Raw genomic sequence first — 11,314 nt, 5'->3', positions numbered from 1 at the left:
CACAATAGTGCAGCAGAGTAGGTACCATACGTTTTCCATTATAGTCAATTGTCATAACTATTTCCTTCCATCCTATTCCATGATATTTACTCTATTTTCTATCTTCTTTTACCCTATTCCTCCTCAAAAGTGTTTTGTTTCTGACTGCCCCCTCCCCCACTCTGGCTCTGCCCTTCTTTCACCATTCCCTTTTTATCCTCTTCCCTTCCTACTTTCCTATAGGGTTAAATAGATTACTCCTTCCAATTGGGTGTATATGTTATTCCCTCCTTGAGCCCACTCTGAATGAGATTAAGGTCTTTGAGCTAATTCTGTGTTCTAAATTTTTCTTCCTCCCTCCCTCCTCAACCCTCCCTATGAAATCAAGCAAGTCAGTATGAGTCATACAGTGAGAAAATGGGTAGTTGTCTCCTCTCAATGTGGATATAACAGTCAGTCATACTCCTCCTGACCTGTTTGAAGGACAAAGGTCTGGAGCCCTGGTCTCAATAAGGTCCACTCCATAGTTGTGTCCATATAAGGAAGTATAAGGTCCACTCCTGAGTTCTGCCCATACAAGGAAGAGGGGTGGGAATACTGCATCTGATTAGCTAGTTTATGTGCATAGATTGTAATCCTTGAGTAATGATGACCAGTGATGAAAAAGGGGAGGGTCCATTTGCCTTAGGGCCTAGGGTATAAAACAGGGCCTTCGAGCCCCTCTTCAAGCACCCACTAGCTGTACACTAGGGTGCCTCTTTCTCATGTGAAGAAAATAAAGAGCCTTTGTCACATTGATGCTGAGTTCCTGAGAATTATTGAGAAAAGGATGAATTTTTCCCTCACACATACATGTGCAGTTATGCAGAACATCTTCACCTTCCTTGAAAGTGTTTTGCTTTTTACTGCTCCCTCCCCCAATCTGTCCTTCCTTCCTTCTCCCTCCTATCTCCTTCCCATCCCATTTTCCCTCAGGGCAAGATATATTATTATAGTTTTCAGTCATTTTAAAAACCAACCTTTGTGAAGGAGAGGATATTTTCTTTGAAGAAGAGTAGCTGGGAAGTAGTGACCACCAGTGGGAATCTCAAAAAATACCAGCAAAACAATATGCATCTCCCCTAAGCCCTAATGCTAGACTCTCTGTGTATGTGTGTGTATAGCAGTATAAAAATGCACATATTATATATACATGCATGCTTATATACATTGGTGCATACATATGTGCATGTACATATTACACGTATACCTATATATGTATATATACAAAATAGTTTGGTATCCTCCTACACAATTGAGGAAATCAGGAAAACTCATGAGTTGAGCTTTGAAGGAAAATAGGGGTTCCAAAACTTAAGAGTTGAGGAGGAGAAGAACATAAACTTATAAAAGGCACTTGGGCAATGATGAAATATGTATGGGAAAGAGCAAGTCAGTCATTACGACTGGGACATTGAGTTGCTAAAATAGAGTAATGCATAATCAAATTGGAAAGATAAACTGGAACCAGATTATGAAGGACTTTTAATGCCAAGGAAGAATTTGTATTTTATCCTACAGGTGACTTTTAAAAAAAATTTAATTTAATTTTAAAATTAATTAATTAATTTTAGTTTTCAACATTTGTTTAGATAAGATTTCCAATTTCAAATTTTTCTCCCTCCCTCACTCCCCTCCCCACTCCCCTAGACTGCAGGTAATCCTACAAGTGACTCTTACCAAAGTTTGTGGAGCAGGTGACCTAAATGGAATGCCAGTTTTGTAGTTGTATGGAGGCAAGATTAGAAATAGGAGGAGATACAGGAAATTCAAATTCTTTTGGAAACTAGTAAGAGAAATGAAAAGGAGATTTTGATCAATTTTTCCTTACTATTCCTCAAATACTTAATACTTAACAGCAATTGCTCTCAATCAACAAGCATTATAAAATATATCATCAGGGTGAGTATAATATTCCACATTCCATATTGGTGAGTATAATATTCCACATTCCATATTGGAATAAAACCGCCTTCCTGATTCTCAAGAAAGAAATTAAAGGGATAAAAAACTCTGGAAATTAAGGGTATCTCATTAAATGGGGAATGGTGGATAACATGTGTCATATGAATGTAATGAAATATCATTGTGCCACCAAAAAAATGACAATAGATGAGTTCAGAGAAACTTGGAAAGTATGAACAGAAGTAGCGATGCAAGCCTAAATCAGAGAACATAGCATAAAACGAAAGAGAAACATTGTTACAAGTCGTTTCTCTTCTTTTTAATGGGGGTGGGAGGACAAGGAAAGGGCTGAAGATGTTGGTGAAGCACTTGTCCCCCCAAAAGGACCATTGAAACATTTTTTAAAGCATGTAGGGAAAAGGAAGCTCAGAAGGAAGCGGAGAAAAACAGGGTAGTATTGAAAATAAAGTGTTGACTTTAGCATCTATGTAAAAAGCAGTATTTAAAAGATTCATAGTTCCATTACAATCCTCATTTGTTCTATTTTGCATAAGAAATGCTCCTATTTTTGGTGGAGGTGCTTAGCCAAGAAGGGATGGGTAGCATTAAAAAAGCAAAGCAGTTAGCGTAGGGCGCAAACCCCCGATCCTGAAAGCGATATTTTCAGCGTCTACCGATCTTTAATAACAATGCGTGGGCGAAGGATGCGCAAAGACCCAGTCCGACCCAGGCCCACTAACCGTACAATTTTCGCTTCTCTCATTACCTAAAGTCCTCTCCCCCCTTACTACCTAATGTGGCTTCATGGCTCTCTTTATAGGTTTCTATTCTGGTTTAGGGCCGCAAATACCAAAGACACGAAAGTACAAAAATACGGCCATGATGCTCCGCTGACCCTGGGAGAGAACGTCATGACGCACGCTCGTTTTGCCGCCCCGCCCCCAACGACAACCCTCTTTCGCCTATTGGCTGTAGACAATACCTCCGCCATTTCGTACGGAAACGTGTTACGTAGGATCGCCATTTTGAACAGGATCCGGGAACTTAGGGTATATCCGATTCCGGCCGGAAGCTGCTCTCTCTTTTCTTGCTAGGCTCCTAACGTGTAGGAGCGCTGGCTGGGCTCTCTCCGTGCAATCTGGATCCATCCTTCCTCCTGGAGCGATCCCCCGAAGTCTCGTCATCATGACTGAACAGATGACCCTTCGGGGTACCCTTAAAGGCCACAATGGCTGGGTGACCCAGATCGCTACGACTCCCCAGTTCCCAGACATGATCCTGTCAGCCTCCCGAGGTACAGCGCTTCGGATCACGGCTGCCAGGGGCGGAGGGCGGGGTGGGGGGGGGAGGTTAGGGGAGGCTATCTCACTAACCGGGGTGGGGGTGGGGGGTGGTGGAAGGCGAGGAGGATGGTGGTGATGATAGGGGATTGTAGGAGGAATGTCTGCCTTTACTAAGGGTATGGAAGACAAAATTCCAGTGCGGAAGGAGGACGGACCGCAGGGTTTGGGGAGGTGGAAGAGCATTTGTACTTAGACGATCACTTTGCCCTGGCTGATGGCGGCAGAAACCCTAGCTTACGGGGTCGGGGTAGAGAAGAGGGTACTCCGGGAAAGTTGGGTAAAGCTCATTTTGGTTGTGGGGTGAGACACGGGCTGGATAAAATTGTTCTCTTAATGGAGGTGGGGACCCAGACTATCATGTATCCGAGATAAAAGGGGTCGCGCATAATAATGTCATAATTGCTCTGAGGGAAAAAGTTTGGGGTGAGGGCTAACTTGCTGAGCCGTTCTCTTCTGATTATGGGATGAGATGGAAAGTAGACTCTTGCAAGTTGGTTGCTGGGGCAGCTAGGTGGCGCAGTGGGTAGAGCATGGGACTGGAGTCAAGAGGACCCGAGTTCAAATGTGGCCTCAGACACTTAGCTATGTGACCCTAGGAAATCTGGAGACATTGAGGAGGTGATACCCATATTCTTACTGAAAGATGGGAGGCAGAAGCGGTCACTCGTTCAGGGATGTTCGAGCTGAGTGTTCTGATCTAAGGACCTTTTTTTTCCTTCTAAACCTAATGGCCCTCGCCCCATCTTATCCTGGACCGCGCCTTTGGTGCCCAAGACAGTTGACCTCTGATAAGGACAAGGACCTCTGAATGGAACCTGTGAATCTTGGTTATTGGATTTCCCTTGTTCCTAGAGTCGAGGCAAACAGGTTAAGTGGCTTGCCCAGAGTCATACAGCTACTAAGTGAGACACTTTTTGAACTCAGGTCTTCCAGGTTTCCCTGGCTTAGTGATTTCTGGATTCTAAGTGCTTGCTCAAGGTGCTATGGAAAGAGTATTGGCTTTTAGTGTAAGGACCTGGGTTCAAATTCTAGTTCTGTCCCTTCCTGTGTGATGTTAGGCCAAGGCTGTTTAACCTCTCCAGTCCAGTTTCTTTATCTTGCTAAGTAATTGTACTAGGTGATCCTAATATATAACTTGATTGAATCAAAGGATTGTTTTCACCTTTGTGTATCCAGAACCTAGGACATAGAGGAATTCCTTTGGATCCCTAACCCAAACCCCTATAACAGCACGATTACTTGTTAAGTGTTTTTAAGACATAAGGAAGATTGGGGGGGTGAGAGAAGAGAAGAGGAAGTTGTTTCTCCCCAGTGAAGTTTTTGGGGGCAGAGAGAAGCAATGATGATTTTTCTAACATGCCATCTGATTGCCCATGCTGAATACAGAGGCTGTTTCTGAGCTTCTGCTTTGTCCTTTGAACTGGGTCTTTTCATTCCTGGAGAAGTAACTTTATATTCAGCTAGTTTTTATTAAGCATCTACTATGTGCAAGGTACTTTCCTAAATTTGGGGGATACAAGAAAGGCAAATGGAGTTGGGAAGGTGAGAAAGTTGGGTCACAGAAGTGACTTCCTGTCGTCCAGTGGGACACTACAGCAGTTTCTGTATTTCGAATACTAACTGCACAGTTTTACTTTTGGAATATTGTGATGTATTGAAAAGAGTGCTGGGTTGGGAGTAAGGAGACCTGTCTGGTTCTGGTTGTACTGTAATGTTGGTTAAATCACTTTAACCCCTTTGGGTGTTTTTTCTTATGCCTAAAATGAGAATAACAGGATCATTGGGGGTGCATGTGACCCAGACAAGTCCCCTTTCCAAGCTTTCCTAGTTTCTTCCATTTAATGAATATGCATGAAGCTATTTTAGTGTTCAGAGCACTGCTAGGCCTTGGTGAAGAGTTTTTGAGTCAAACTTTTGTGGATGAAAATTTAGGAAAAGTTGGGAAGGAGATATGGCCTTAGGAGGTGAGAAGGGACAAGGAATGTTTGAGAAATGTAGTTTGGGTTTCTGGGACATAGATTAAGGAATGTGAGACTGAAATGGTAGATTTTGAATTGTAGGCAAAGGAATTTGACCTTTTATTTGTTTGGTAGGAGGGAGACACAGGAAGAACCAGTATGGTAATGAGGGCCCATAGCTGTGACAAGGGATATAAGAGATTGGGGGTATAGGTTGGGGAGAGATGGAATTGAGAGGTCAGTTTCCTTTTACTCATATTCTTCTTTATTTGTTCCCTCCTATCCAGATAAAACCATTATCATGTGGAAGCTTACCAGAGATGAAACAAACTATGGGATCCCCCAGCGTGCCCTCAGGGGTCACTCACATTTTGTTAGTGATGTGGTTATTTCCTCTGATGGCCAGTTTGCACTCTCGGGCTCCTGGGATGGCACACTAAGACTGTGGGATCTTACAACGTAAGTACCTACTTGAATGGCTACCTCTAGGGGTAGGTATTAAACTTAGGTCCTTAGCAAAAGATAGGTAGGATAGAAGAGGGGCGGAAGTAGGGCCCTGGAATTACATAAACACTTGAAAACTATGGGACCCCAGGCAAGTCACTTAACCATGTATGCCTCAGTTTCTCATCTGTAAAATGAGTTGGAAAAGAAAATGGCAAACCATTCGAATATCTTTGCCAAGAAACCCCCAAATGGGGTCACAAAGAGTTGGACACAACAGAAATATGGGGCATGAGTTAAATAAATTGGTGTGTGCTCCAGGTCTTCAAGTGGGGTAATAGTTTTTGTTTGAAGTGAGGCAATTGGGGTTAAGTGACTTGCCCAGGGTCACACAGCTAGTAAGTGTTAAGTGTCTGAGGCCGGATTTGAACTCAGTTCTTCCTGAATCCAGGGCCGGTGCTCCATCCACTGCACCACCTAGCTGCCTCGGGGTAATAGTTTGAAAAGGGAAAAATAGTCCTAGGGGATGTTGAGCAAAAAAAAACCAAAAAACTCATTTTAATTGGGCCATTAGGTTTTTTTTGTTTTTGGTGGCATGAGGGTTAAGTGACTTGCCCAGGGTCACACAGCTAGTAAGTGTCAAGTGTCTGAGGCCGGGTTTGAACTCAGGTCCTTCTGAATCCAGGGCTGGTGCTCTATCCACTGTGCCACCTAGCTGCCCATGACCATTAGTTCTTTACAAGGGCTGGGTAATTAGGGTAGGGAAGTTTTGTGGCCTGAATCTTCAAGACAGTGAAACAAATAGCTGCCAGGAGAATTGTTCTGAGGGCAGGATACTTATCTAGCAAAGAATTAATCCCAGTGATGAGAGCATGACACTGTCAGCTGACCTCCCCCCAGGGGGGGACTGAAGACAAGTCCTGCAATTCTGATGGGACCTTAAACTATAAGCATAAATATTTTACAATAAAGGTAATATTGATTCTCTCCAGCTCCCCCAACTCTGCCTTATTGCAAAGAAAATTAGGTGAAACAAAGTGATGTCATCTGACACTGTAGACTCTCCCCTACTCCCTTTATCCCCCAAATCCAGGGGAGGAAGGTGTTTCATTGTCTGCTGGGACCAGTATTAGAAATTGGAACTATGATTTCAGCAAGGGGTTCTGGGTAGCATAAAGAAGGTGCCATTTTCCATGGTGGGTTATAAAGATATAGGAGGCTATGAAAAACCCAGTGTAGAAGAGGGGTGTGGAAGACTGTCTTGGGAGAAAGGGAATTCATATGCTTTAGAAAAATACTGTCTTCCCATTTAGTGGCACTACCACCAGGCGCTTTGTTGGTCACACCAAGGATGTGCTGAGTGTAGCCTTCTCTTCAGACAACCGGCAAATTGTCTCTGGTTCCCGGGATAAGACTATCAAGCTGTGGAACACCCTGGGTGTCTGTAAATACACTGTGCAGGTAAAAAGTCAGTATAGAATTCATGGTTATATAATTTGCATAATACATATCACAAGACCTGGGGTTTTTATTGTACCATACAGTTTTAAGTCCATTTGCATGTACTATGGTTAACCCTAGTTACCCATGTCGTCCCCATCCTTTGCTACTCCCCCCTTCCCCCTAAAGTATGATCTCTGGTTCTGTTGTCAGTCTAATGTTTATTGAGATTTTGTTAATGCAGAATATTGGTCTGTGTATGCAAATGACAGTCCCTGCTTTGAAATTCCTTCATTTATAGGGGTGGTGGTACTTTTACACAAATAAGTATAGCTGTATAAACCCTTTTTATACCTAAGTAAGAACTTCCTCATCTTTTGAGCAAGGAATAGTATAGTATAAATGGACTTCCATCTCTGAAATTCTGTTCTGTAAGTGGCTGTGAGGGGCAGGTTCAGATGGATAGAGTTAATGGAACTGGTTAATTAATGTTGGAATTACAGTAACTTTAAGGTTATGGTACATGCACGAGTATGGCAGGAAGTATTTTCTCATCTACTCTAAATCCCTTTTGAACAAACTAGAGTGAAGAAATGGAAGTCAACAGAACCACAGCCTTAAAGCTAACAGGGATAGGAATTGTACCTAACTTTTCCCTTTTGAACATCCTGCAGGATGAGAGCCACTCAGAGTGGGTGTCCTGTGTTCGTTTTTCACCCAATAGCAGCAACCCCATCATTGTCTCCTGTGGCTGGGACAAGCTGGTCAAGGTGAGAGTGAGTGGTCAAACTGGATCTAGGTGTTGGCTTACTTAACCTGCTCCTCAATTTGACAGTTTTTCTGCTCATTTAAAAAAAAATACTTTTCACAATTTCAAGGTCTTCACTTCCTGAAGACATGGCTAAAGACACTTTTGTTGGTTATATCTATCAGTTTATATTTGCCCTTAACCCCATGATTCCTTTGTTCTTATGTTCATATAATTTTGTTTAGTTTTCCAATCATTGGTCACCAATTTTGTTTTATCTCAGAGAAAGTATTGCTGTGAATATTTTGGTTGGTAAAGGAAGTTTTACTTTAATCTGGAAATAATGTGCCCAGTTGTATCACTGGGTTGAAAGGTTACAAATTATTTAGATACTTTTCTCTTATAATTGCAGAAATTTTGGTCCAAAATGGTGGGACCAATTCTCAGTTCTACAGTGTGTTAGTTGGCTATTTTCTGATCACTCTTATATTTTCTGTTGCTTCTCATATTTTGTTTTAATTATGATGGGTGAAAATTTGCTTTTATAAAACTTCATATCCTTTGACTACTTTTGAGAAATAGTTTTCTCTGGGCCTTAGTATGTATCAATGTCTTAGATATCAAACTTTTCCGATTTGATGCAAAGATAGCAATCTTACAACTCAACTAGGAAACTAATCTAGCCAAAGGCCTGGGTTAAGATTTTCAACTCTGCTTTGTGGCCTAAGTTAGCAAATAATTTATCTGGGTGTTAGTTTTAAGAGGAAAAATAATCCTTGTAAGCACTTACTACTTCTAATGATGAAAGAATAAAATTGTATGACTATCATAAGATTTTAAAGAGTACAAGTATCAAGCATGTTTTGTTTACCCCTAAGGAAGAGAAATCCATTCTAAAGTCAAGTTTCTATCGGATTTTTATCATTGACTTCTGATCATCAGCCTCAAGAAGACTGAAAAATTGCAAGTTAATTATGGATCCCTCTGAAATTTTTCTCTTATATGCCTAGGTCTGGAACTTGGCCAACTGCAAACTGAAGACAAACCACATTGGCCATACAGGCTACCTAAACACAGTTACAGTTTCTCCTGATGGCTCTCTCTGTGCCTCTGGAGGCAAGGTATGAGGGGTGGGAGGAACTTCATCCAAAAAAACTACCCAAGAGTTAAGTATAAGACAACCATAGTATGTTGTAGCTGAGTTTCATGGGAACTAAGGCTAGTCCCCACTAGAGTGGGGACTGCTGGATTTGTAGTTAGAATCAGAATTTCAATGATCACTATGATTTTCTGATACATCATTGGGACTGCTAGAAGAGTAAAGTTAATTGCATTCTGGCTCCTTCAGCTTCTGAAGGAATAGGGAAAATGACAGGAACTGAAGGTTTACATACAGGCAGTTCCAGAGCAGGAGGAATGGGGTCTAGAATGAAATGGATTGATTCACAGGAAATGAACTATATGGGAATATTTCTGTATTCTCTTTGTAGGATGGTCAGGCCATGCTGTGGGACCTCAATGAGGGTAAACACCTCTATACTTTGGATGGTGGTGATATAATCAATGCCCTTTGCTTCAGCCCCAATCGCTACTGGCTCTGTGCTGCCACTGGGCCCAGCATCAAGATCTGGGTGAGTGATAGATTTCAGATTTTCAGAGAAATATTAGTGGAAGGGGCCTAGGGGCCATGGAAGAGCTGTGATGAACCCCAACATGCCATCTGATGTACTTTGCTGAAACCCAGAGGCTGTTTCTGAGCAATTTCCTGGCACTTCAAGATTTGAAGTTAGGGTGGGATGTTGCTTTATATATCTAGTAGGGAGTGAGTGTCCCGTATCCTTTAAGGGAAGGGGAAAGAGTTGACGTGTCTTGTGGGATAATTTAGTAAATTCTGGAGAATGATACCCCCATACCTCTCTTGTTATTCAGAAATAATTACATCCCTGTGTGTCAAGGGAGAAAAATGTTTCTATTCCTGCCTCCACTGCTTATTCTCAGCCTCTCTAAATTGGGGATAATACCCACTTGCCAAGTATGTGAGTCAAATAAAATTTAATGGGGCAGCTAGGCGGCGCAGTGAATAGAGCACTGGCCCTGGAGTCAGGAGTACCTGAGTTCAAATCCGGCCTTAGACACTTAACACTAGCTGAGTGACCCTGGGCAAGTCACTTAACCCCAATTGCCTCACTAAAAAAAAAAATTAATGGGGAGAAATATATTGTAAATATATATAAATGCACTTTGCAAAACCCTAATAATTTAATTCTAGTCAATATTGTTAATTTCAGGACCTAGAGGGTAAAATCATTGTGGATGAGCTTAAGCAAGAAGTGATCAGCACCAGCAGCAAGGCTGAGCCTCCCCAGTGTACTTCCTTAGCCTGGTCTGCTGATGGTCAGGTAAGTCTTCATCCTGTTCTTCCAGACCAAGTTGATTGTATCAAAGAACCCTTGGACCCTTAGATACACTGGGAAAGAATTGTTGAAAGCAGTCCCTGCTTTTGCCCGTGGGCTTGGGGAAATTACTTGGAATTGGAATTTATTGGAGAAGCAAGGTGGAACAGTGGAAAGAGGATTCGGATTTGGATGTTGCCTCTTCTACTTCCTTAATAATACTTTGGACAAGTTACTTCACATCTCATTTCACTTTTCTGGGAAATGAAGGGATAACTAGAATGGCATCCTTTGATTTGTAGGGTTTCCATCCTCCCCTAAGCCTTCCTGTGGTTCCTTTTTTCAACAAGCATTATTAAGTGCTTATGATGTGCCAGTTCCTGATCTCAAGGACTTTCCAGTTCAGGAGATACTAGGCATGTAGAAAATTAAATATAAAATATACACAAATTTCCAAGGGGCACTAGCAACTGGTGTTAGAATAGGGTTCCCTGCCCTATAAAGGGGGAGGGAGGACTGCATTCTAGGCATGTGGGTATGACAAATTATATTTTGTCTTTTTCCTGCAGACTCTATTTGCTGGATACACAGACAACTTGGTGCGGGTGTGGCAAGTGACCATTGGCACTCGATAAAAGGGTTGACTATAATCAGATTTTGAAATAAAGACTTTAATTTCTGCCTTTTGAAAAAAAGTTTATTTTTTGGGGGGGTGGGGTTGTTGGCCTGGTAATCAAATTTTATAATTTGCCTATCTTGTCATGGTATATTTTGTTTCAACTATTATTTTGAGTATTTTATATATTTTTATTTAGTTTATTTTCTGTTAATTTTCAGACTCTGAACTATTCTATACCAAGCTACAAAATCCAGAGGTCTACCTAACTGGTGTCCATTTTGTCATGTATAGAAATAAAAATAATCCTTTCCCACTTTAAACTACTCAGTGATGGTATAAGAATGAAAGTATACTAAGATCTTCGTGCACCCAACTGTTTTCACAGTAAAATTGGGATTGAGATTATTTGGATACTCTAAAGACCTCCCACTAGTGATATGACAACT

General features: G+C 41.7%; 1 protein-coding gene and 2 non-coding genes across 3 annotated transcripts; all 3 read left to right on the top strand.

Annotated features, from left to right (window-relative positions):
- The first annotated feature begins 2,994 nt into the window (after positions 1–2,994).
- LOC122753781 (receptor of activated protein C kinase 1) lies at positions 2,995–10,944 on the top strand. Its single transcript, XM_044001479.1, has 8 exons — positions 2,995–3,217; positions 5,512–5,683; positions 6,982–7,129; positions 7,783–7,878; positions 8,867–8,977; positions 9,347–9,487; positions 10,145–10,255; positions 10,819–10,944. The coding sequence occupies exons 1-8, from the start codon at positions 3,109–3,111 to the stop codon at positions 10,882–10,884; spliced, it is 954 nt and encodes a 317-aa protein (XP_043857414.1). The 5' UTR covers positions 2,995–3,108; the 3' UTR covers positions 10,885–10,944.
- Positions 4,603–4,669, top strand: LOC122727085. Its single transcript, XR_006353042.1, has one exon. It is a non-coding gene; the product is annotated as a small nucleolar RNA SNORD95 (small nucleolar RNA).
- Positions 9,549–9,617, top strand: LOC122727084. The gene has a single exon (XR_006353041.1). It is a non-coding gene; the product is annotated as a small nucleolar RNA SNORD95 (small nucleolar RNA).
- Positions 10,945–11,314: the final 370 nt, after the last annotated feature.

This window comes from Dromiciops gliroides, chromosome 4, assembly GCF_019393635.1.
Source record: "Dromiciops gliroides isolate mDroGli1 chromosome 4, mDroGli1.pri, whole genome shotgun sequence".
NCBI lineage: Eukaryota > Metazoa > Chordata > Mammalia > Microbiotheria > Microbiotheriidae > Dromiciops > Dromiciops gliroides.
The sequence above is the reverse complement of the archived record's forward strand: the minus strand, read 5'-3'. Positions and strand labels throughout refer to the sequence as shown.

Coding starts and splice junctions, on each gene's coding strand:
- LOC122753781 (XM_044001479.1), top strand. CDS start 3,109: ATGACTGAACAGATGACCCTTCGGGGTACCCTTAAAGGCCACAATGGC. Junction 3,218..5,511: donor GATCCTGTCAGCCTCCCGAG/GTACAGCGCTTC, acceptor CCTCCTATCCAG/ATAAAACCATTATCATGTGG. Junction 7,879..8,866: donor GCTGGGACAAGCTGGTCAAG/GTGAGAGTGAGT, acceptor TTATATGCCTAG/GTCTGGAACTTGGCCAACTG.